The sequence below is a fragment of the Artibeus jamaicensis genome, unplaced genomic scaffold (genome assembly GCF_021234435.1).
Source record: "Artibeus jamaicensis isolate MK-2021 breed Jamaican fruit bat unplaced genomic scaffold, CSHL_Jam_final scaffold_461, whole genome shotgun sequence".
Taxonomy (NCBI): domain Eukaryota; kingdom Metazoa; phylum Chordata; class Mammalia; order Chiroptera; family Phyllostomidae; genus Artibeus; species Artibeus jamaicensis.
In genome coordinates this window covers 13,349,239-13,377,042 of record NW_026522045.1, presented here as the reverse complement: position 1 = coordinate 13,377,042, position 27,804 = coordinate 13,349,239, and the positions used below count along the sequence as shown (strand labels likewise).

Genomic DNA, 27,804 nt, shown 5'->3' with positions numbered 1-27,804 from the left:
TTATGACAACAAATATTTATCAGTTGTTTTTCTTGAAGTGGCAGGCTGTTATTGTTCATTTGAGAAAATGTCTGCCAGATCCCTTAGCTTGAATGACCATTATCTATTATCCTTTTAAGCAAAAATAATGTTCCATGAAAAGAGTCAGCTAGTTCATCTCCCAACTCAAAACCTCACAAATCCTTTTCTTTCTTTTTTTTAAAGATGTTATTTATTTATCTTCAGAGGGGAAGGGAAGGAGAGAGGGAGAGAAATACCAATGTATGGTTACCTCTCATGCATCCCCTGCTGGGAACTGCCCTGCAACCCAGGCATGTGCCAAATCCTTTTTTTTAAGTCAATTACCATATTCAGTATGCAGAGTGCCTAATGATTACTTCCCAATTTTGTCAGAAAGACTATTAAGTGCAATTATCCGGAGATAAATATTTAGCAAAAATAAGAATATGTTTGACAAAACAAAAATAAGTAAAACTGTCACTTTTATATCATGAGTGTGTGGCAGTGAGGAAGTCTTGATTACTAACAGTTTGGTGCCCGTGCCTTAATATGTGCTTAGGTGCCAGCAGCTTTACCCACCTCTGATTATTGCACCCTCAATACAAATATAACACAGCAAAAGGGACAAAGAAAACCTGTCCAATATGAATACTTCTGGCCTCATGGATCCCTTCAGAGGGTCTGAAGGACCCAGGACCCAATGGACCATCCTTTGAGAAACACTGGGCCAGTATTTGGACCTAATACAATATACGAAGGCCACTATTAAATGGCACACAATAAAATCAAATTGTCTTTCTTGCAGGTAATCTCATCACATACCATTTGCTGATGCTTCCACTTGTGTGTCATCTTGCCTCCCCACCTCATTGTACAACAGAGGGACGGTCTGATCTACCAGAGTAGGTGTCTCAGTACAGACTGGATAATTCTCTACAGTTAGATGGTGTTGCTGCATCTGTGGCACACAGACCATGGAGCGCCAGTAGTTCTGGTGATAGCACTTGGACAAGAAAGGGGAAAAACAAGCAAACACTTTAAAACAATGGACATTTTCCCTCTAATGCCCATTTCTTAAATTCCTCTCTAAAAACAAAAAATAACTTGGGCCATGATTTTCAAGTGGGGTAGCAATGATTTTTTTGATCTAAAAGATATATGACATCTATAAAATTTATTCTCTATTACAAGTTTAAGATCTTTTGCACCATCTGTATTTCTTATTTGGACCCAGGAATTCTTTAAGGAAAGTACTTGAAGGAAATTAGAGATATACACAATGACAGAGATGACTTTTACAGAATTATCTTTAGAAGCAAAACACAATGAACAACCTGAATATTCAACAACAGGGAACTAGATTAATGAATTATGATATATCTATGATGGAACACAATACAGGCAATAAAAAATCACGCTGTTGAATATTTAAAGGAAAAATGCTCATACTATTAACTGAAGTTTACATAATTATATAGCATAGTATATATTTTGTAAAATATACTGAAAAAATCTATCAACATATACAGAGGTTATACAGGTGATTTTGATTTTCTTTACACTTTAGTATTTTCCAGATGTAATACAATGAATACTATTACTTTTAAAATGAAAATGTATTAAAATAATTTTCTTTATTTCCTTGTATTCTCATGATATTAAATGTAGGAGGAATATTTTAAAATGCCTTTGCCCTGTGGAATGAGTTACAATGTTTCCACATGTGACTATAATAAACTAATATAACTGAAGTGGCAGGTTTATTTTTCAATTCTTGAAATTGCTTTTATAAAATATAGTCTCGAAAAACAAAAACACACTTTACTAATCTTAATTTATAGATGTGTGGCAGTTGAGGAAGATAATTTTCTGGAAATGATATGTCTAATGTTTTAAGGAAATTAGTGTCTGGGAATATGAACTACTCTGAGTACTATTCAGGAGATAGGTTCTAGCTGCTAAATATTAAGATGCATCATTACTTTTCAGTAAATATATCATCTTGTTATATCAGAAAACAAGAATATTTCAGGGAGGAAATGATCCCTGAAAAAATAAAATAAAAGAGCTCTTACCTGAAATCAGAGACACCTTTCTGTGGTATTAAGGTATTTGTCAGTACCCATCTTTTACAACTCAGGGGAGTAGTGAAAAATCAAGTGTTTGGCAAATATCTATGAACACATGAGTGCTTAAAAATAATACAGTTCTTCAAACGTCTAAATTATTGTTCACATGAAATGGAGAAATAGTCGTAAAATGTTTTAAGCAGGATAAATTACCCACTTATTATTTTGAGACAGAAAGACATAGCGAAGTGCTGGCACATGATGTTAAATATGGATGCCAATATGTGCTAAAGCTGTACTGCTTAGAGCCTCAACCTACCACAATTTAACCACTATTTTTTAAGAAATACTGAAGCACTGGGAGGCTAAAATAGAAAAGTGACCTATAGCACCTTCAGAGATATTTTATAAAGATAGAAATGAAACCTCTCACCTCCTTACAATGTTCTTGATTCTTAAAGTTCAAGAGTCTGATTATCAATATAGCTTATATTTTTAATATAGAGTTTATTAAGCAATTTTAACAGGACTCTTACCTGTAATCCCAGGTTGAAATAGTACTGCAAAACTTTTGTATCTAGAATTAAAATGTTTAATTTTAGTGATTAGGTGATATAAACAATTAGATTACTACTTAAAAGCTTTTCTGTTTGAGTATTAAGGTAGATACTAATGTAGTCTTCCCACATCAACACCATGCTCAATTCTCCCTTATAGTAAATGACCATTTACTTACCACTACAGGTAAGATCATTTTTTTGATCCAAGGTTTAATCACCAAATACATATGTTATTTCTATTTTTAATATTAGCAAATGTTACAGGAATTCCACTCTACTAATATTTAAGAAGAATCTAGTATTTTCTTGCTCGTCACAAAACTAAAATTTTACATCAATATAAATCTACTATATAAGCAGTTGTACTGGTTCATGTACTGGCTGTACATGGCTGAAACCCCAAGGCACATCAGACCCGTAATTCCTAAAAAAAAAAAAAAAAAAAAACCACTACAAAAAACCTTTCAAGTCTTCAAACTTTCAAGTCTTCAAAATTCACCTGGAATCCTAAATATTAAATATTTATAGTAGAAATTTAAGAAAATAGAGAAAATCTTGTATTGACTCCTGCTTTTCAAGAAAATACTTGAGAGTGCAAAGATATCTAGTTGAGAATCTTCTCCAAGGCAGACATGTAGCTACCAAGAAGCAGCAGCATGAGTAAGCTCAACCATCCACCTCTTCATCATGTAGAAGATAGTCTTAGCTTTCAGTAATTCCCTTCCTTAGTCACTTACTTAGCATTATATTCTCAAGTCAATTTCCATTTGGTACCCCACCCTACTCCTATTGGCTAACCAGAGATATGGTCTACAATTTAAAAAAAAAAACCCAAACCTAAATAATCCTCACTCAAGGCTCAAAATCCAATTACCTTGAGGCAGATCACTGCCACTTGGATCACAGGAATAAGGTGGAGGTGGTGGTGGTAAATTTGAAGCCTCCCCCACCTCAGCAGGAAGAAGAGGAGGAGGTGGAGGAGGAGGTGGTGGTGGAGGAGGGGGAGGAGGGGGAGGAGGAGGTGGTGGCGGCGGCAAAGAGGCAGCAATGGCAGGCACGGGAGCAGAAAGGTATGGATAGGACGGTGAAACAATCACTAAAAAAGAAACAAAACATATGGTAACAATGCAAAAAGTAAGTAATTCATCTCCTACTACTTTTGTGTCCCAAACATGGTCAAATGACTCAAATTCTTATGGCTTGACTTAAGAAAAACTTGGAAGATGAACTGCTCCACATTGTCTTAGACATGCCAGTTGAAAACTGGTTCATTACAGGTTATTTTGAGTTAAGCAAAGTACTTTAATTTAGAAGGAAAAATGAAGCTTCAGAGCTCTATCAAGATTTTGAACATCAGCTAGCAGGTACACAAATAATGTATATTAAAGCAAAAGCTTTACTTAGCTTAATATACAGTTAAAGATGTTTTCAGCCATCTGAAACAGTCAAATCACAAGATGCAGAAGCTATTTAATAAGAGAGACTAATTTGCACAGATTACAGATTTAGGTAATCTTTGAAAGTTTATACTTCATAGCATCAAAGGAATATCAGGAAACTCTAAATCATGACAGTTCCATTTCTAAGAACATACAGAATGTAAAACAAACAAGCTAAATAAAATGTTATCCCTTTAACTTTCCATAACTGTTAATATAGTTTAAAAACAATACTCACTGAAGAGTTTCAGTTTTTGACATAAGAAATTCAAATATAATTATGTTTAAATATTCCTTTTTATCATTCTTCTATAATAAAAAGGAAATGTGCTTCCGACCTAACAAAAATAAGTATCTCCATATATACACAGTAACAACTTATACCATATAAGTCATTAATTTCTTACAAAAGATGAATGAAATAACCCTTCGGATTTAACTGAACATTTTAGCAGACTTAGAAATTCAAGTACTTCCTTCCATGCATCTTTAAAAAAGACACAAATATAGAAACTTAAGATCTTTGTTGACTTTATTTATTCTCTAAACTATCAAAACTGTAGCCACTTGAAAAGCCTAATATTGATTTGCATGTAAATTATTTTCCAATTGATCCCTAGGTAGAATTTTAGAACTGGAAAACTTCCAGACTTAACCAACTTACAAATAACGTACTTCTTTAGACAACCTGCCCTAAACACTGACCGGAGGTACTTTTTGTACAATAAAGGATTCATTTTTTGAGAGATTGAAGCACCGATGATTTTTCCCTCTACTTCTGTTAATTAGTGTCACTTCCAAGAAGAAAAAAGTACTGTTGTGAAAACTCTTAATTCTTGAGGAAGTTACTAATAGCAGGATAGCATTATATGAGGTTACCTATAGCCACTTAATGTTCCTACACTGTAACCATTGTTACTTTACCCAATACACATGCAATTTTATTATAGCTTAAGTATTGGGTTGGCCAAAAAGTTAATTTAGTTTTTTTCTGTACAATAGCTCTAGTACTGCTTAGTTGTCTTTAACTTCATTTGAAATAATTTTTAGATTGTACTGTGATGGCTGTCATATCAGTGTGCATTTAAAAAAAAACCCTCAAAATTGGTGAATTTTTGTGCAGCCATTTTAATACTGAAAATGGAAGACGACTCACATTTTCACCATAGTATGCCCTATTATTTCAAGAATGGTAAAAACAAAACTGAAATGCAAAAAAAAAAAAAAAGATTTGTGCAGTGTATGGAGAAGGTGGTGTGACTGATCAAACATGTCAAAAGTGGTTTGTGAAGTTTCTTGATATTACTGACATTTTGGCCAAATAAGTCTTATGCAGTAGAAGATGTTTAGCAGTACCCCTCCACACACTAGAAGCCAATAGCGGGAGATAGCTGACATACTCAAAATATCCAAATCAATAAGGTTTTTGGTTAAAATAAAAAATGTGTCTTTTATTTTATAGAATAAAACTAAATGAACTTTTTGGCCAACCTAATAGAACTGTACATCTCAAACTCATGTAATGTTAACAAACAATGTTACCCCAATAAATTTAATTTTTAAAATGCTAATGGAGTAAGTTTAATTAGCTAAAGATACCAGAGTGAAATCATGATCGGTAGGTAAAAACTAACTACTAGACAAGAGATAGTAAATAACTATGCATGGACATGAAAGAATAAAGGGCAGACAAATTTGGAGGTTACTTTGTCTTACTTCACCTTTCTTATAAATGCATATTACAATAAGCCCCATTAAAAAAAGGTTTTATAATTTCCATTTACTCTAAAGATGTATGAGGATCTCATTCACAGGCTTAATAGGGCTCTATAGCTTAATAGGCATAGTTCAAGTGATGGCTCTGGCACAATGGAAGCAAACTTCCAAAATGTTAACATAATGCACTCAAAATGCTTATTTCTCCCTGTCCATGTATGTGTAGTTTGCTTCAGGATGTATTAGAAGAAAATGTGAATGTATATATAGCAAGACTTGGCTTCTTTAGAGATCAAAGGGCATGGCCAAGACTAAGGTACAGTGAGGTACAAAATTTCAGCAGCCGCAAAATTAATGCAAAAAAAATCCACGATGAATATCAAAATTCTAAGAGATGGGATACAAGTCTGCACTTGCATGACATAAGCCTGCAGGAATAAGCCTTATATTCCACACAGTAATATACTCACTGATACATCCCCTAGAGCCTGGGACATAAAGGAGAGAATAAACAAATGGGACCTCATCAAAATAAAAAGCTTCTGCATGGCTAAAGAAAACAGCATTAAAATTAAAAGAGAACCAACCACATGGGAAAACATATTTGCAAATGATACCTCAGACAAGGGTTTGACCTCCAAAATATATGAAGAACTCACAGGATTCTACTCCAGGAAGAAAACCCAATTAAAAAATGGGCAAAGGACCTGAACAGACACTTGTCCAAGGAGGACACAAAGAGGGCCCAGAGGCATATGAAAAGACACTCAGCATCACTAGCCATCAAAGAGATGCAAATTAAAACCACGATGAGATCCCACTTCACACAGGTCAGAATGCCCATCATCAACAAATCTACAAACAAGTGTTGGAGAGGATGTGGAGAAAAGGGTACCCTAGTGCACTGTTGGTGGGAATGAAGACTGGTGCAGCCACTGTGGAAAACAGTATGGAATTTCCTCAGAAAACTAAAGATGGAACTGAGTTTTGACCCGGCAATTCCACTGTTGGGATTATACCCTAAGGATCCTGAAACACCAATTTAAAAGAACCTAAGCACCCCAATGTTCATAGCAGCACAATTTACAATAGCCAAGTGCTAAGTCAAACAAGCCAGGCAGTGAGAGACAAATACCATATAATCTCACCTATAAGTGGAACCTAATCAACAAAACAAACAGGCAGGCAAAATACAATCACAGACAATGAAATAAAAAACAATCTGACAGTAATCAGAGAAGAGTGGGGAGAGAGATAATATGGGTTAATAGGGGAAGGACCATCAAGGAACATGTATGAAGGACACATGGAAAAACCCAAAGCAGGTGGGTTCGAGGGTGGGAGGCAGGGGTAGGGTGGTAGGGTGTGGTGGGGTGAAAATGGAGACAAGTGTACTTGAACAATAATATATATAATATATATAATATATATAATATATATAATATATATAATAAATATATAATATATAATTATATAATATATTATATATAATTATATTATATATAATATATTATATATAATTATATTATATATAATATAATTATATAATATATAATATATATAATATATATATAAAGAAAATTTAAAATTAAAAAAAAAGAGTGAATACCTTCCTTAACTCACCCTAAACCTGGCCCATAGAAGCTCTTTTTAGGGGAAGTGAGTCACTAGCCCTAGCTCTGGCAAAAGCCTTGCAAACAGTTACCAAAACTCAGTTATAACAAGTTCTGATACCTATGAGGAGTCTCATATTAAAGGCAATCATGGCATATAGTTACCTGGAAGATAGGAAGTGACTCACAGGAGGATGGGATGAGGCTGCCAGACAGTCACATGAATAACAACAGAAAACCTAAGTTGTTACATCTAGAGGACAGATAAAGAGCAACTAAAAAGCAACCATGGCCAGGTAGAGTTATAGCTGAATTTCATATGTAACTCAAAAAACAAAAAGTAAAATAAATGACGGCAGTAAACATTTTCAGAAATACCTATTATGTAAACAAATTTAGCATTTAAAGGGTAAGTGTTCAATGATTCTACATAATTGAGGCAATTACAATGCTTGATTTACCTGTCACTTGATTTTTTAAAGCGTAGATGTTTGCTGGAAGTAGACAGTAAAAACTTTCCCCTACCATTAGTCCCAAAGTAGTAAAACCAGGATCTACATTAACATTCAAAATGAAAATTTTCTATGGTCATTAATTAATATTTATTGCATGTTTTTGTTCCAGGCACTGTGCTAATAAGTATTTAATTTTTAAATTATAAGTGAAACAGATACAGAAAATAAATGAATAATTTCTTTTTATTTTTTATTTCTTTAGAGGGGAAGGGAAGGAGAGAGGGAGAGAAACATCAATGTTTGGTTGCCCTTCGTGCGTCCCCTGCTGGGAACTGGCCTGCAGGGGACCGGCCTGCAACCCAGACATGTGCCCTGACTGGGAATTGAACTGCGATCGTGTGGTTCACAGGCCTGCACTCAATCCACTGAGCTACACCAGCCGAGGCCTAAATGAATTATTTTAAGGTAGGCATTACCCATGTCAATAAATAAAACTTAACCAGGCACTCCAGAAAACTTCCATTTTGCCTATCCAATTATGCATCTTGTCCTTCCCACGATAAAATTAACCATTACCCTGACTTTCACAGTAACTACTTCCTGTGGTTTTCTTTTTTTAAGAGTTTTGTCACCCAAATGTGCATCCCCAGACACCTTTTTAAAGTTGATGTCTTGAATCTTTTTTTAATGTATTGGTGCTGTCTCCATCCCTTTAATTTTCTTTCAGTTTTTCTTTGGAAGAATCTGGACCCTTAGACCTTTTGAGTTTCCCAGTCTGATTTTACTGAATATATATTCACGATGTATTTCAACATGCTCTTCTGTATTTCCTGCGGATAGGCAGCTCAATCCAAGAGGTGTGATCAAACTCAGGATTAATTCCTTTGACAGATATATGGGTAATGTCTTACTGTCCTTGTAATCTTAGCAGCTCTTGCTGTTTAATACCCATCCATTCAGTAAGGACTGCAAAATGATTATATTCTACCACTTTTTTTTGAATGATTAGTTAGAATAGTAACATACAGAAACATTTTCCCTCATCTATTTGGTTTCCTAGTAATACAGTTCATATAAGAAATGAAGGATAAATGATCCTTTCACTCTGTTTTCCAATTTTTGAGAAAATAAAAGTTTCTTATCCTTTTAAGGTGACCAATTTTTAAAGTTATCATTAGAAACCTTTAAATTTAACATATTTGATATGTTCTTACAATTATTACTGTTGAGGCTCAAACTGTTCCATCTTCTGGCCACTGGGAACCTCTTCAAGATGGCTCCTGAGTCCTTTTCACATGACCCTAGTAGTCTCTGAAACCTTCCTCCCGATCTGGCATGACAAGATGGTCCAGGCTCACCTGAACACTTCCTGCCCAGGCCTCCAGACCTGGAATCAGCAATTTCTCCACAAACCTGTTGCTTCTTTTTTTTTTTTTTTTTTTTTTTTTAGAGAAATGTTATTTCAAGTCCACAAACTGAGTGCTGAAGATACTCACTGTAGGCCTTTCCAGTGAGCAGAGCTAAGTAAAATACAAATATATTTAAAGATAAAATACCTCAAGCTCATATTGATACTTCTAGTTCAAAATTGAGACCACAAAAGCTTTTACTTCGCCATTTTATCACATCTGTGTTACTTTTCTTCCACACTGAGACTACTGGTTTGTAAGAACCTGGGATAAAATTAGAATATCCAATACTCACTTATGTGTTTTAGCCAACATTACACAGTCCTGGAATAATAATCTGAGTATCTAGATAAAAGAACTTGAAGTGTGATTGAGCACATTAAAAAATGCTTGACACGTGGTATCTCAATTCTCTTATTTTTAAAAATAGCTAGGTTATATCCACATTGTCCAAACATAGGGGTGCATTACATAGCATAGTCTCAACCTCTCAGCCTTTGTTTTGCCTTAATTCTGCAGGTAAATATATATTTAATGCTTACCATTGGGTCTTATGTTGATGTCTCTAATTATTTCAGTAGTCTAAAAGTCAATTCATTCTCATACACCACTGTCCATCCAACACAATTTCCTGTGATGACAGAAATGCCATATTTTGCTGTGTATAATAATGCATACTTTTTTGCCCAAATGTTTGAGGGAAAAATAAGGATGTACATTATACATGGTATGATTACATACCATGGGTATAATAATCCTATGCACACAGCAACATATGGTATTCTCTATCTGTACTTTCCAAAACTGTAGCCACCAGCCACATGTGACTTTCAGCACTAGGCATGACTTTAGTGTGACTGAGCAACTGAGGGTTTAATTAATTTAGTTATAACTAATATCAATTTAAATAGTCACGTGTCGCTAGTGATGACCTCGCTTGACCGTATAACTTCAGTAGATTCTTCAGGAAGGGCTCATGTGAATAATATACTCTAAATTCTTATATATTGCCCATTAGGCTTGAAAATGTTTGGTTGAATATAAAATCTTTGGTTCACACATTCTTTCATTATCTTAAACATTATTGCATTTTATTCTGTCATGAAGCACTGCTGTAAAAGTATGATGGTTATTTTATTTCTTTTATACCCCATAGGCTCTTATACATAGGTAATCGAAGGACTTTCTATTTATTTCAAGTGCGGTCACTTTTCTAGAATATCCTGGTTTTGGTTGTTCTAGGTCAACAGTCTCATGTATGCAGAGTAGCAGTATTTTAGTAGGTACTTTTAAAGCTTTTTTACTTTTGGGCAAGTCTTCTGAATTATCATTTTTAGTATTAATTGTTTTCCCTTACTTTGGTTTTCTTCCTCAGGGGCTTCTGTCAGTCTTTGATCTCCTTTACCTAACTTCAGTATGTCACTTTTGAATCGTTCTTTTTTTCTCTTCACTTTAGATACCCCTTTCTTAACATATTCTTCTTAGAGCATTTACTGTTGTGTAATATACATTTAGTCATGTTCTTTAGTCTTCATTGAAATGACTTGCTTCCATTTCTAATGCTTTCTTAGGTTCTATCACCTCATCTGAGTTTTTCTGATTCTGATTTGTTACTCTTTTTTTCCTAACAAAAAAGTATCAAATTTGGCAGGGATGGGAAAAATAGACAAAAAACTGTACTTAAAAAATAACTAAATAAAATTAATTAAAAAAAATTTTTTTAAAGTATCAAATTTATTTCAGTATCTACTTTCATTTTTAAATTAAAGTTCTTGGACAATTTCTGTAATTTAAAATTCATACCCAGAGATGAAGAAAACATTAGTAAGCTATTAAATACTGACAAGTAAAATTACTGGACCACCCATTTATAAAAGCTATATTTCATAGTAAAAAGTTCATTATAGACCTGGCTGGTATGGCTCAGTGGATGAGTACCGGCCTGTGAGCCAGGGGGGTCTCTTGTTCGATTTTCAGTCAGGGCGCATGCCTGGTTTTCGGGCCAGGTTCCCAGTGTTTGACACTCAGGAGGCAGCCACGCATTGATGTTTCTCTCCTTCTTTCTCCCTCCCTTCCCCTCTCTAAAAATAAATAAATAAAATCTTTAAAAAAGTTCCAGTTATACTTAACTAAAGAAAATATCCTTTAATTTTTTGTTCTTAATTATAACATTCTCATTTTGACATAATTTATCTTTTTAACCCAATTACTACTCTTCCAAAATTTTTTTCCAAATGTTAAGCCTCTCTTTACCACTTATGAAATGACTTACTTTTTAACTTACTCTTTAAGAGTTCCTTAAAATGAATTTAAAATTTTAATTTTCAGTGTGAATTTGTTTGATCAAAAATTATAAGAAATCAGAGTTAAAACAAATGGAATAAAAAGTAAAAGTGGTATCCATATAACCACCAAATTATCAGATACGACATTTTAACTACTTTACATTTCTATTTAGCACAAGTAAAACTAAATTGGTTCCAAATTACTACAAGGTTTGGTTTTTTTATTGCAAGCTTTAAATCATAGTGCTACTCTATTCAACAAGTTATCTCTATGTAATGGCAGTGCTCATAACCACAGAAATTACTGTATCTAATAGGTCGTATTCTACATAGTCAAGATGATAGGAGAATTTGTTTTAGAATTAGCTTTTAAAAAGGCAGAATATCTGGTAATTACCAGTATCTCAAAGGGCTAAAATGCGAAAAATGCAGAAAATTGAAGTACTCATTGATTAATACTATTTTGCTTTGAGAAAGCCAAAAATGGTTCTAAGACATAAGCAGTAATGATAAAAGATATAATTAATATACTGGATTTCTTTTAAGTCAAAGCGCACTTTCACCTCAGGGCAATTCTCATTTTTACATTCTTAGTTTCTTTCATCCAGAACAGAACCCCATTTTGAGCCAGTATTTGAATACAGGTCACAATCTAAAGTCATTTTTCCCCCCACAGGATGTTTATCTCTCAGGGCATAAGCTACAAAATGACAACTAAGTCAGTTATAAAGATTTTATAATAACTGTCAACAAACTTCTTACACCAAAGCCTAAAAGTTGCTATAGTAGAGGTCAGAACTAACATGAATTTTCCATATGCTCAGACTTCATTTACTAATTGTAAATCCAAAAAGAAACTTTAGATCAGGGGTGTCAAACTCATTTTCACCAGGGACCACATCAGCTTTGTGGTTGCCTTCGAAGGGCCAAAATAATTTTAGGACTGTATAAATGTAACTACTCCTTAACTGTTAAGGAGCTGAAATTACATTCCACCCTTTGAAGGCAACCACAGGCTGAAGTGGCCCCCAATGAAAATGAGTTTGACACCCCTATCTTAGAGGGTCCTTCAAAAGCTACATAATTTCCCAAATAAGTTTTCTATGGTGGCAGAACCTGTGCATTCCTTCAATACTTTTTTAGCCATTTAGCTTTTGCAATATTTTCTAGACATTTTTTGTCTTTCCTTTTCCCTGGCCTCAATCATCTTGGCCAATTCCCAGGACAGTACAGCATTTGCTAGAAATAGAGTAAAGGCCAAAATAACTGTTATAAGAAAGCCATATGGGTCCTTTGCAGCCCATTCCACAACATACTCACCCAAGCCTCTGTATCAAACATCTTTGTAGTGGTCTTAGGAAAGGGAGGCTTAGGCTTGAGTTGTGATCTCTAACTTTGTCCTGGGATTATTAGTGAGCCAATTACAATTTCAGATGGATGGCCTTGGGTTGACTGTCTTCTTCTTTAGCTCTGCTACACACTTTTGAGAGGTTTATATTTTATATGACGACAATGTTGTCCTCGGTGAGCGCAGACTCTATGGGACTCAGAGTGGCCATCCCCGGAAACATAGGGGAGGCCCTGCCAAACCTTATGTCTCTGGTGCCATGGCTGCCTCTGCTAGGCAAAACCCCAACACATCATTCACCCTGATTTGTTATTCTTTAATGTCTTATTTTATTAATGTCTTTTAGCTCATTCTGAAATAGTTGTTGGTTTACTTTTAGTTTAGTTCCTTTTATTTTTTTTAAGATTTTATTTATTTTTAGAGAGAGGGAAAGGGAGGGAAAGAAACATCGATCAGTTGCCTCTCATATGCACCCTGACCAGGAACCCAACTGGCAACCCAGGCACGTGACCTGACTGGGACTCAAACCAGTGATCCTTCACTTTGTGGGATGACACCCATCCAACTGAGACACACCAGTGAGGGATGTTTAGTTCTTTTCAGTGAGCACATTTGACATGCTTTTACTGTCTATAAGGATGTTATTTTTAAAAAAACATCTTTGTATAGGATTTGATCTTGATGCTTTTCATGGGTTTATTTTTATGTGAAATTATTTTTTGGTGAAATTTAGAATGAGGTGGAGTATAGAAAAGCTTTTCTAATGTCACAGGGCTCTGTCTTTAAAATTGTTTTTATGTAGCCTAAAAAATAACTGCTATGTTCTTCTCCTCAACTTTAGTCTGGGCCTGTTCTTTTCCTGATAATTTTTTATTTCACTCCCAGCAGTTTCTGCCCAGTAAAGAATATTATCCTAAAAGGGACACCCGGAAGGTCAGTTGTGAGCGTTCTTAGGGTCAAACTGCTGCAGGCATGTACCCAAAGTACTCACCTAGTATTGGACAGGTCAAATCCCTTGCTAGTCTTAGCTGCTCCTTCCTTCCAAATTGGCATGCAGGTCTTGTAACTGGTGGTTTGTCCTTACCTGCTTACATTTTTGTCACCTAGTTTTGTTGTAAATATTTTCCTTGGGTCTTGGTTTTGCCATTTACATTTTTATTTGGAGACTCAGATTGGAAAGCTATGCTATTGTTGCAAAAAGCTATGCTATAGTTGCCACAACCTTTCCAGAGTTCTGAAAAATTTTAATTAAATTATCTCATTGGAATTCCACAACCACTTCATAAATCGTACTATCAGTACCCATTAGCTCATAAGAAAGACAGGGTGAATAACCTTTCCAAATTACCTAACTAGTTAAGTTGTAAAACCAAGATTCTAACCTAGCTCTCTTAAATTTTAGCACCTATATTCTTTATAACATTCATGAAAAAATGATTCATCATATATAGAAATATATTTAAGAGCCAATTTGTCAGGAGTTAACTCTGTAAAGTATGAAAACACCTCTATCTTAATTCCTGTATAATAAAGCTTAACTTGAAGTTAGAGCAAGTAATACAGACCTTTAAATTTCCAGTAAGTGAAATAAGCTAGTCAGAGAAAGACAGATTTTGCTCATACATGGAATCTAATGAACAAAATGAACTAACAAGCAAAACAGAGACAGACTCATAGATAGAGAGCAGGCTCACAGCTGTTAGGGGTGGGGGTCGGTGGTTGGCAGTTAAGGGTAGAGTCAGGCAAAAAAGAAAACAAACAGAGAAAGAACTCATGGACAAGGGCAACAGTGTGGTGACTGCTGGGGTGGAATAGAGAGTTGGAGCAGGGTATGGGGGGATAAATACTGATGGATGGAGATTTGGCTTGAGGTGGTGAAAACACAATATAGTATACAGATGATATGCTATGGAATTGTGTACTTGAAACCTGTATAATTAATTTTGTTAACTAATGCCATCCTAATAAAGTCAATAAAAAAGGAAAAATAAAATAAATAATTTTCAGAGGGGTAGCAAAATGACAGCTACAAAATCACGTCAAAGCCACATTTGTAAAAAAAAAAAAAAAGAAAGAAAGAAAGAAAAAGAAAAGAAAGAAATCCTGGCTCTCTCAAATCTCATAGATTCCTTAATTATAGAAGATATATTGTTAAGTAGGTTAAACAAATGTAATCCTGGAAATTAAAGTAATCCTATCTAATCACTAGAATTGTCGTATGTGCATGTTCATGAATAGGAGAAGAGGCTTCCAAAGTAAGGAACCACTAACGACCTACCTGGCCTGCCTTGTGTAGGTGAAGATACATATAGAGGCTGTATAGCATTCTGTGAGGAAACTGAAGTAGTACTACTAGCTTGATTAGCTGCTGCACAGTTAGATAAGACTGGAGCTGGAACATTATTGGCACAGGAAGTTGCAATTGCTGCAGAATTTACCATCACCTGTAAGTGTGGAAGAAAATTTAGAATTCTAAGTTTGGTTTCTCAAACATTAGTAGTCTCTTCTCTGATCCAAAATTTCAGGAAATAGTATTTTGATAACTAAAACATGGGGAAGTCAATCTTTATGTAAACCCTGTATAGGCAGGTTATTTATTTTAGAAGACGCCAGATTACTTTGAAAGCTTTAATTTTTCAATTATTTTTCTAGAAAGATAATATATTACTATGATTCAAAAATCAAGTATAAAATTGTGTAACAATGAAATTTACCTCCAGCCCATACCGGCTATCTGACTTGTTCCCCTCTGCCCAAGCAGGTAACCTTTACGTTTCCTGACTATTATGCAGAAATTTATACACATTTTTTTAAAAACAGAAAATGATTTTTGAATGTTTAAAACTTTTTGAGACTCTAAATTCTGTTTCTGATTAGGGCACAGGATCCAATAAAGGGCTATGCAGAGAGAGGTGTTCAATAAATAATAACAGACTCTTCTTCTTGAATACATTATCCTCACTGCAGTCTCCATTTCCTTACAACCCACTGAAGTGTGGCTACTACCTACTGTGGTCCTCAGAAACTGTATTCAAAGTCACCAGTGGTCCCCATGGCAAAAAAATTCTAATACGCTCTTGTTAGACCTTATGTTGCTTGACCCTCTTGGAACAACTGACACTTGACTGCTTCTTCAAACAGTCTCCTCCTGGGCTTTCCATAATTCGCTTTCCTGCTTTTTCCCCATCCTTGGCTGTTCCTTCTCTACCCATCTTCTAAAATTTGGTGATCCACGGACTCTATTCTAGGTGCTCTCAATGTCTTCCTTTTCCCACAATGATGTTATTTACTCATGGTTTCAGCTACACTTTTCAATGCTAATTCCCCATTCTATAGGAGAGCTTTACATTTGTGACACTGACTTGACAGGTGATTTATATTAACTCACTCATTACATAAGAGGTTCAGAGTAGACTGGCTATGAGTAGTTTAATGCCAGCAGGTAGAAGAACAGTGTCTGAAAGACGACAGATGCTCAAACAGTTTGTTGATTGAATTTACCAATAATTGTGCAAGGTACCACAAGGTATAATACTACTTAAGATAGGAATATAGGCAGCTTCTTTGGTATGATGAGTGAAGAGAAAATCATTTTCCTCTGTTCAGACCACTGCAACTGACCACTTAATAACACTATAAAAATTACCTCCTTAGGGTAGTTGTATGAGGTAACTGTGTCCTGAGGAGACATAGAACATGGTCCTCTGTCCTGAAGAGACTTTATTGAATATAGAAATACAGTTAAGTACAGGGAAATCAAGAAACCAAACAACATATCAATAAAACATCTGCTTCACTTTTAAATTTCCTAAAATCAATAAAGATAATTTGTTCTGAAAGTATTCAAATTTGGAAGTGACTAAGATAACACTCCAAAAGGTATCACTCCAGTGCTTGATTTAGGTGACTACTTTATTTCCTACCTATATCCAACTCTAGTCCCAATGCAGATACTAAAATATACCAGTGGATTATAATTTGAACACTTTCTCAGTGGACTCTCTTGCTTTAAAAGCTTCAAAATCAGTAGACCAACAAGTTTTGTTAAAAGAAAGCATTCCACCTAAAGATGTGGCTTGGGATAAAGGTGGATAACTGGTTGTTCAGCTACATCCTATCTAAATAGGATGTGGTATAATTCAAATACAACTCCCTCTGGCTCAAGACCTTGTCTTTGTAAAAGCAAACATGATTTTAATAGGCTCAGAGTTATGCATGACAAATTGTTATGACAGCAAAACAAATAATCAAACAAAAAAATAGCAGCAAAAATTAGTAATAATGATAAGAACAAAGAGGGAATCAGGGAAAGTAGTAACAGAAACAAGGGGAACCATACTGTGGCAAATATGAGCCCAATCTAACATGAACTTAAGATCACATGTTTATAAAACTTTAGTCCTGGTTCGGAATGCCCAGTGTAAATACTAAACAATTCTAGAGAAGGATTTGAATGAGAGAGGGACACAGAAATAAGAAGTAGGTATAAATGTTCATGGTTTCTTAGAAGGCTCTGTGCCTGGAAATCTTTAAGTCCTGCATTGGTCCTCTCTCCTCAGAATGCCTTGAGAAAATTACTTAGAAACTTATTATGGGTTTCATGACTAAGGGTGGATTTGGAACATAACATGAAAAAATTGGAAGTTAATGGGATGCATGATAAAGTAAGTTAAGAATAAAGAGGAATGTGTGACAAGTGAAATTAAAGGATCTGCTCTTGTTATGTCTGATGGTGAGATTTTTACTTGCTTTTTCAGTTGGGAGACTATTTCAAAAATGGTATAAATGGTAATGTGATATGAGAATAGTAATTGAAGAAAGGGAGGACACACTATTTCTCTAGAAGGAGCAAAGGAAGTGAAGAAAAAGTAAGGGAGAGAATGACACATTAGTTTTCTTCACCTTCCTAAGATATATTGCCTAAACAGTAGAAATAAAAATATACTACCTGAAGCTACCAAAGTTAGGCTTAATCACAGTTAGGGAATACAGAGTAGTTATTCATGTTCTTCACAAATATTCCAGTTCTCCTTGTGGGTACATGGTAAACTGCTCTTCCTGGCCTCATCTAAAATTAAGTATGGCCATGCAACTTGTTTGTCCAATGAAATACAAGCAGAAATATTAGAAACCAGCATTCAATTTTCCTATCTTTAGTTCTGTGCCAAGGTTATTGTGATAGCTCATTTCCATCAGCCTGGGTCCCTGAGTGACTATGATGAACAAAGACCTACACTAGACATGTTAATACTATCAAGAACAACTGTCCTATGATAAATTGCTGACACTTGGGGGACTTTTACTGCAGCCTAACCTAGTCTGATTAAAACAGTAATTGGTAACTAGAAGTAGGGTATTGCTGTAAGAAAAACCTAACTTGGGAAGGAGATTATGAACTTGTAGTTCCTAATGGAAGAGATAACTACTTCTACCCAAAACTGTAGAAGATAAAGTCCATAAATACTTTGAACAAAGAGCAGTTAAAACTTGGCCTTGAAGCCAGAAATCACATCCCTGTTAAATTCTGATTACATTAAGATATGTCAAAGCAAGAGAGCAACTAATGATACACATACCCAGTGAATACTTGTACTTGGACAAAGTGGCTCATGGAAAAGCATCCAAAGGTATGGGCTCTTCCATCAGTGCCTGATAAACTCATGGTACTTTCAATCACGTAGAGAGAAAACATTGCAATAAGAAAGTAAAGCACTATAGCAAATCTGTTCAGTGTATCTACTATTAAAAAGAAATTGTGAGTAGGCATATTGGCACATGAAACTAATAAAAATCAGAGAAGCTGCATAATAAATTAATAATACAGCCAGAGAAACCATGAGCAAAATTAAAACCATCCAATTGAGATAAAATGACCCTTGGGGAGAGGGATTTGGAGGAACAAATAGGAAGGACACAGGGACGAGAACTAAGGGGGGTGGAAATGGGAGGGAGGTAGGGAGCAAGGGGCGGGGGAGGCTGGGACGGGAAAAATAGACAAAAAACTGTACTTGAAAAATAACTAAATAAAAAAGTAAATAAATAAATTTAAAAAAAATGACCCTTGGATTTACCAATTTTCTGTAAGTAAAAAGCAGGTTAAGAATGCTGCTCAGCTACCAAAAAGGATTATTCTCCAAAGCCTACGCCTATTTCTAACATGGCCAAGGAAGGAAGGAAGGAAGGGACTAAGTAACCAAAAGTCCCAGAAAACAACTCAGGCCCCTCCAGGGAACAGTTCTCAGATTGGAGGCCTCCATAATGTCTGTCCATCATGATGTCAGAACTGCTACAGGCAAGTAACTGTGTTTCTCCCATTTCTCCCCTCTGAGTGGGAATTTTACTGCAATTTTGTAGTTCCTGCTCCACCACTCCCAACTGGGTTTGTAGGGGGTAAATAACTTTGTATCTTTGGTTTTAGGCTTCCAGATCAGGAAGAGCCCCATCTGGACCCAATACAGAGAGTATGACACATTTCTCAGAAACCTTGAGCACTGAGTTTAATTACACTGAATGGAATTTTCAAGTTGTCTCCTCTGACATGGAAGCGAGTATTTTGTCTGTAAGAGGGAGTTTGAACTGAATGCTGTAGAACTTAGTGCTGTTAAAATATTGCCAACTTTTTGACGTCCATGACCAGTGAAATTAGATTCTTTAGTGGGATATGCTCTGCCAATGGAAAAAAATGGGGGGAAAAGTGACACAAGTCATCTCCAGGTGGAAGATGTACGAATCAGTGCACCATTCACTACCTTTACTTTCCTGCCTTGGCAATCATGGACAGAGCTTCCACAAGCCTGAGTCCCTGAGCAGAGAACTCCTATAGACCTCCAATGGACATGGAATGTACACAAGAAGCAAGGTTTTCTTAAGTAACAGATTTATGGCCCTTTCTTACTGATAGAAAAGTCCTAATAAATTCCTCTAAAAAACCTTCACTGCCAATGTTTGAACTTCCTTATGTGTCAACACATATTAGGAATATCTCTAAATAAATTAATTTCAGAAGGGGAGAGTGAACTTGGATGAGTTACTTAATTTCTGGGTCTCAACTTCTTCATCTACAAAATGGGAATGGTACCCTGATTACCTCATAGGTTTGTTCTGATTTAAATACATTTTTATATATATTCTTAGATTACTGCCCTAATACATAATAGTGGCTATAAGTGCTTGCTGTTATTAGTAAATACCTACCAAATTTGCTGTAGATTCAGTTGTGCTATAAACACCTGAAGTTTCATTGTCTGGTTCTAGAGGATATTGCCAAAGTAAAGTAAAAAGTGAGCATTATTTTATAGCTTGAAATTTTATAAACAATGATGAATGTCATAGATTCTATCTAGATCTCACTGACCTGAAGGATAAATATATTCTTCATGATATCCCCCTAGAAAAAAAGACAGAAGAAGTATGTTTATGGTAGAGCTTTTTAGCTCAGCCAGATGGCCAGCACTTGCTCTGTTCTTAAGTTTTATGCATATATATGTTCAAAACTAAAATGTATACATGTTTGCAATAAGTGATTTGGGCTTTCATATTACTCAAAAAATACTGAAGCTAGAGACTGGCTGTAAACAGTACAAATTTCTCCTTTGAAATTTCCTTAGTTCTTAAAGTTCAGAGAGAGGTGAAAAATCCAGCTGTGTCCAATTTTCCAGTCAGGCAGTAGATTATGGTGATTAAGTTTGCTGGCTCTAGAGTTAGAGCTAGATTTGAATTCTGATTAACTACAACATTCTCTGTGCCTCACTTTCTTCACTATAAAACAGGGATGTAATAGTACCTAGAGGAATGAAAAGAATATAGCATGATGCTTAACATGTAGTAAATGCTGACTTTAATCTGACTATAATCCATAGTTTTCTTAGGTGGACATTAAAGGGGTATACCACACCTCATTTGTTTTTCAGCCTGTCATGTAAATAATGTGTTTAACATTGGCTCAGTGTACTAAAGTACTTTGCTTTAAGACTGTTACGCCATGGAAATGCAGTGAAAGTCAATCTCTAACTGCACAGTTTTTCACCAAATAAACACACAGGTCAAAACTGGATTTGATTATTAAACACATTGCTTTTCAAACACACATGCATTAACCCCTCCAGACAGCAGGATTTAAGGTGAGAACAAAGATTTGGTTACTCTGAAAATGCCACTGCAGGTGAGCAGTACATCTGAAGATGCCCACCATGTTAAAAAGGAAAAGACAAAAGGGTCCTGTTGAGTAAAAGAGCAGAGCATATACATCCTTAATCACATGCATGCCCAGGCACATACAAAATGTTATATTATTCTTGTGCTAGATTTTTTCCTAAAAATATTTATTTTTTTATATTTTTAAAAAATATAGTACACCATCTCAAGAAAATAAGGAACTTGACCAGTAGAGCTAAGTCATTCAGACTGCCTCACATCTCCTTAATACACCCATCTCCTCTAGAATTGTTTAAGTAGGCACATACGATTTTGCAGTAAAATGGTAAAAGCAAGCAGACTCTGTGGTAAGAGGCACTACAACAACTGTTGAGGGCATATATGTATATATGTATGTGTGTATATATCACACACGCACACACATATACACAGGCTTTAGAGTCATACAAACCCAAATTCAAAACTGATCTCTGCCAGTCACTAAGGACCACATATTACATGATTCCATTTATATAAAATGTTCAGAATAGGCAAGTCCCTTAAGAGAGAAAGACTGGTGGATGCATATGGCTGGGGATTAGGGAAGGGAAATGGGGAGTGGCTGCTAATGGGTACAGAATTTCTTTTGGGGATGATAAAAATGTTCTGAAATTTTAATTGTGGTGATGGTTATACAACTGTGAATAACTAAAAACCACCGATTTTTACACTTTGAACAGATGAACTGTAGAGTATGTAAATTACATCTAAATAAAGCTGTTACAAAAGAATTAAATCTGCCACTTACCAAATATGACTTTGGCCATGCCATTTACCCTTCAAACCTCAATTTCCTCATATATAAAATAAGAATACTACATTCCTCAGAGGGATACAGTTTAAGTATTACATTAAATTATAAATATAATTACTTAGTACATAGAATTCAATGAATAGTAATTAGGGGGGAAGCCCCCAAAACAGAATTTATTTATAAAAATTTTTGTATTTATTCTTACAGGTTTAAACTTCAGTCACCTTCAATGTACTCTCCATTTGATGCAATACACCTAATGAGATGGTTTTTCCACTACTCAAAACAGGTTTTGAACTTGTCTATTTTGAAGCCTTTTAGTGCTACTGCAGTTTTTTTTTTGCTTCACCTCTACTGCACTGGCAAAATGTTTCCCTTCGAGGACTTTTTTAATTCAGGGAAACAAAAAAAAAGTTGCTGGGGACAGGATCAGGTGCATAGGGAGAGTGGGGCACAGGTCACGCCATTTTGAGTCAAATACTGCTGAATACTCAGCTTGGTGTAGACAGGTACGTTCATAAATCACCCATCACGAAATGGGCAAGTGTGTTGAGTCTTCAAAAAAATTCACTGAAGCTGAACACACAGCCTCTCAAATACTGGCTGATACACTGATACAGATGGTTCCTAGAACACTCACCCTGCAGGGGAAGCCTGCACTACAAGGGGCCGACCCTCAGAAGATAATTCCAGGTTTTTGGGGGGTCTCCCCTTATATATTAAATTGCAAATATAATTACTTAGGACATAGAATTCAATTAATAGTAATATTTATAGGTTAAGTAGACTTCTTTGGGCAATGAAATTATTTCATAGCAGTCTTGGAAAATAAGTCACATGAAAAGCCTAAAGTAGTTATTGGAAATAGTGAGGACAACATGAATAGTACCTTATTAATAAGAAACAAATATTTCCCATACTGAAATCTCACCAAATCAAAACTCACTATAAAGCTATGCAAAAAGCTGAAAATAGGTTATAATAATGTAGAGGGCCTATAGAAATAGCAAGATATCTTCAAAAACCTAGCAAGCTTTGAGACAAAAACTGATAACTTTGAAAACAAGCTACCAAAACAGAATGAGACCCCTCCAAACAAAAACTTTAGATCTACTTCACAGCCCTGATATTTTAATGCCACAAGAATCATCTTTAAGAAAAACATTTAACTGTAATTGACTCACCGTTGTCACTCTGGCCATCACCCTCCTCTGAGCTCAAAGTCTGTTTGCCTGAGTTATGTCCTCGCCTTGCAACACAGTATGTCGAAGTAGGAGGAACCATTGTAAAGGGCCTTCCATTATTCTGTACCAAAGAGACACACACACACACACACACATGCAGTTCTCCCTCTACAGTTGGAAAATGTGTGTATATATGAGGTCTGTCCGGAAATGGTCCAGCCATTCTTAAAGTGAGAATGGTTTGCACAACATTGATGTAAACTGGCAGCCAAGGAGAGTGGATTGGAATGCACATGTGTGAACAATGATGACTTTACTGCACTAGTCAGTGGGGGTGGTAGATGCCACCGAGTGAGGATGTGTACTGTGTGGCCATCAAATTTAAAATGACTGAGCAAGTAGAGCAATGAATTTGCATCAAATTTTGCATTAAGCTTGAACATTCCTCCATGGAAACTGTTTGGATGATTCAGAAGGCTGCAGCTATGGACAACTGGTGACTGGCAGCTTCAACATGACAACATGCCTGCTCACACATCACATCTTGTGCAGAGGTTTTTAGTGAAAGATCAAATCACCCAGGTGACTCAGCCCCCCTACAGGCCAGATCTGATGCCCTGTGACTTCTGGCTTTTCCCAAAACTAAAATCACCTTTGAGAGGAAAGATTTCAGCCTGTTGATGAGATTCAGAAAAATGCAAAGGGGCAGCTGATGGTGATTTGGAGAACTGTGTGAAGTCCCAAGGTGCCTACTTTGAAGGTGACTGAGGTGTCATTGTCATATGTATAATGTTGCTCATATCTTCTTCAAGAAATGTCTCTATTTTTCATAGCACATGGCTGGATCCTTTCTGGACGACCTCATATATACCTGTATATGTTTTACTGTGCTTTAGAATTAAAAATGTGGGGCAATAATGACCAAAAAAACCCCAGAAAATATTAGCCTATGCTACTAAGTAAGCAAGAGTATTTGTCCACCTCTACCTCCTCTAAATACAACTAAAAAACATTTTCTTCTTCTACCTTTAAAAGTGCTGAGATGAGGTCATGTTTTTCAGGAAGGGCTTTATCTGGTCATTTGTACAATAAACTAAAATTTATCCACACTGCTTTATTTAAAGAGAGGAAAGTAAACAGTTTTTTGTGTATATTTTTTAACTACTTACAGGTAAGGTTGGATAAGCAGTCTCATCCCCTTCTTCAATTTCATAAAAAGTAATGGTTTCTTCCAAGCCCTGGGGCATCTGTCCATTTTCTGGGGCAAAGCTATATTGGCACTCCTTATTCACACACTGCATCTGGCGGTGACTACGCCTAAAGGAACTTAAGTATTTTGGAGAATGAAATGGAGAAAATTATAAAATATGGTAGTAATTTCTTTCTAATTTCTAAATCACAGTTTAAACATCTCAATGTTGACATTTAAAAAACTTAGTCCATACATTTGTTGCTCAACAATGAAGCCAGACTTACCTATTTCCTCTGAGTTTTGACACTTAAAATGCACTTACCGAGATCTATACGAGAAGTTATCATAGCTCTGGCAGCACTTTTTCCCTGGGCCAGGGTAAAAACCAACTTTAAGGTCTGCCATGTTAGGCCTGTTTAGAAAGCGAGACGAGTCCCTAAAAATAAGGGGGAAAGAAAAGAGAATTCTTTATTCACTAGTGTTTGAGTAGTCAGTCTTCGTAGCTAAATAGAATTAACACATCTTTGTAAAAATGTACACATACAAAGAACTTGTCATTAGGCTGATCCAATATTAATGGATACAGGACCATATACATGGCACTCATATCTTGATGGCATTTTATCTTTTAGCATCTCTTCAACTGTTCTTTATTTCTCTAGATTGTGAGAATATGAATCTTCTAATAAATGCTTTTGACAAATATTTAAGTATACATAAGTTTCATCCTCTGTGCTCTCTGTAGGCAGAAATTAATAAGGAATCTAAACAATTAAGATATTTCTAAGTTCTAATGTAATTCTGTCCAGGAATTACTTCCAATATCTAAACAGAGATGTACATCATTTTGAAACTTACCTAGGCATCCCATATCCCCGACCTTGTCTATGAGATGAATGTTGAGGATGAAAATGTTCATTAGCCATAACATTGCCAGCTGTCTGTGAGTAGTGCATTACAGGGTCATGCCCGTAATGCATAACACTGTGCTGAAGACTGGACGGAGGCAGGGTGTCTCCCCTGCTGTAAGCCATGGACATATAAATTTCTTTCCCTCTAACTTTCCTGAACATCTTCTTCTGTTGCTTCATGTCCATCTCAGGCATAACTTTCAGGCAAATAAAGAAGTAGCAAATAAGCTTCATAACCACAAGTAAAAGATCCTGTGTCTCCCACACTACACCCACAAATGCCAAAAACCCTAAAATGTTTTTCTTAGGAACAACAACAACAAAAATATAGGGAGGGAACCTACGTATTTTTTAAAGATTTTATTTATTTATTTTTAGACGGAGGGGAAGGGAGGGAGAAAGAGAAACATCAATGTGTGGTTGCCTCTCATGCACCCTCTACTGGGGACCTGGCCCCGCAACCCAGGCATGTGCCCTAGACGGGGAATAGAACTAGCAACCCTTTGGTTTGCGGCCTGCACTCAATCCACTGAGTTACACTGGCCAGGGCAGAATTTATGTATTTTTTAAGGATTTTATTAGATATTTCATTTGGGAGGGCAAAACCAGCAATTAATTTCTATAACAATGGATATCCCGGCACTAGGCTTAGGATAGGCAGCTTTGGTCATTAAAATGCCAAGTTAATGCCTATTAGTATCTCTGGCTGCTGCTTCTGTGAGGTGTTTTCCTAGTTCTCTGAGAAATCATTTCCCTTCAAGTTTTAGAATCTAAAATCTACTTCAGCTTAAGTGTACACAAAGTACCTCAAAAGAGTGGTTTTCAGCCAGGGACACTTTTGCCCCTCCACACCTTGGCGAACATGTGGCAATGTCTGGAGCCATTTTTGGTTGTCAAAACTGGGGGAAGTATGCTACTGGCATTAGTGGATAGAAGCCAGGGATGCTGCTAAGCACCCTACAACACACAGGACAGTTCCCAGTGAAGGATTAGCCACCCCAAAATGTCGGTAATGCCAAAGCTGAGAAACTACCCTACAAGCCTTATTTATACCCTTTAAAAATTATAATGTAGGGTAAAACAAGGGGAAATTTTTAGAAATCTTCAGTATACAAACCTATTTCCGGGAAATAGCCCCCAGACATTTTCTGGTAACCTCTTCCTTTCCGGGGAGGCACAGCATTCCAGGTAGGAACAGGTGTCACTTGAGTAACTGGTTTTAAATTAGCCAGTGGAACAACATGCCTTGAGGGAAATGATACCACCATGAAGTCATTGCAACACAGACTTAATTCTCATTTGATACACAAACCCCACCCCTTCTGCTACATTTTCAAGTGCATTCTACTTAAAACTATTGATACTAGTTTCCTTGTAGAGGTCAATTTCTTAAGTTTAGAAAACCTAAGAGTGGTTTGTACAATTTCACAGACGTTTACAGCACAAATCATGTTCCAAAGGAAAGATTGAGGTTGACCAGTTTACAAATATTTGTTGTCTCTCTTTGGAGGAGAATTATATTTTCCCAGACCACTGACCTAAGGCTAAACTATGTAACCAAGGAGATGCTTAAGGTCCAGCACATGGTTTGCCATAGTATAATTTTTTCTCTGCCTATAATAGTTTTGTTGGCCAGGTTCTCCTTTGCTGACCCACTATGAATGTGCTAAAGGAACAAGAAGTGATTTTATTGTTCTAAGTTGCTAAGATTTTTTGGTCATTAGGGCAGTATAATGTCATTTAATGGCTTTCAAAGTATACTAATGGCATCAGTATCACCTGGAAACTTGTTAGAAGTTCAAAGCCCCACCACAGTCTTACTGAATCAAAAACTCTGGGGGTGTAGCTCATCAATCTGTACTTTAACATTCTTTTGAGACAATTCTGGAGTACGTTTAAAGTATGAGAAGGATCTAATTATCTGGCTGCTGTGATATTGGCAGAGGCTCAGTTGGCAAACCAGCTTTCCAATTAGTATGAACAGTTTCTTAACAGCATTCTTTTGTACTTAATATTTGTAATAAGTTGGCTAGTGCCTAGAATTTATAAACTTTTGTACATACATATATAGTCATATGAAGCACGTTCTTAGAAATGCATCATTAGGCAATTCTGCCATTATGTGAATATGATAGAGTGTACTTATACAAACCTAGATGGTACAGCCTATTGCTCCTAGGCTACAAGCCTATACATTATGTTCCTGTACTGAATATGGTAAGCAACTATAACATGATAGTATTTTTGTATCTAAACATAGAAAAAGTAAAATATGGTATAAAAGATAAAAACTGGTACACTCTATAAAGAAGTTAATGAATGGAACTTGCAGGACTAGAAGTTGCTCTCGGTGAATCAGTGAGTGAATGTGAAGGCCTAGGGCACTACTGTAGCGTTTATAAACACTGTCCCACAAGCGCTGCTCATGCTTCCTTCCAACAGGGTCAGAAACAGCATCAAAGCTATCAGTGCTGCTCCATGAACTCTGTGGGCTGGATGAACATGAACATGAAGTTCCATGTCGGCTGAATTAATTGGAAATATCAAGGAGAAACTGGCTGGGTAAGACATAGATCACCACAATAGTGACTCAGGAGGGAGTGAAAGGTGGCCTGAGGATCAGCAGGAAGAAACAGCAAGATGGAGACATAAAGGAACATAGGCATTGTCACGGCA

At 36.0% G+C, this 27,804-nt stretch overlaps 1 protein-coding gene across 1 annotated transcript in view; it reads right to left on the bottom strand.

Annotated features, from left to right (window-relative positions):
- The window catches only part of ALG13 (ALG13 UDP-N-acetylglucosaminyltransferase subunit), a 107,267-nt gene that overhangs the window by 21,301 nt on the left and 58,162 nt on the right, over positions 1-27,804 (bottom strand). The window contains 12 exon segments of the mRNA XM_037142524.2: positions 823-1,003; positions 2,606-2,646; positions 3,504-3,725; positions 15,173-15,338; positions 16,541-16,612; positions 20,089-20,144; positions 20,249-20,281; positions 23,026-23,146; positions 24,195-24,351; positions 24,540-24,653; positions 25,076-25,325; positions 26,246-26,373. Of these exon segments, the coding sequence (XP_036998419.2) occupies positions 823-1,003; positions 2,606-2,646; positions 3,504-3,725; positions 15,173-15,338; positions 16,541-16,612; positions 20,089-20,144; positions 20,249-20,281; positions 23,026-23,146; positions 24,195-24,351; positions 24,540-24,653; positions 25,076-25,325; positions 26,246-26,373 (1,541 nt within the window).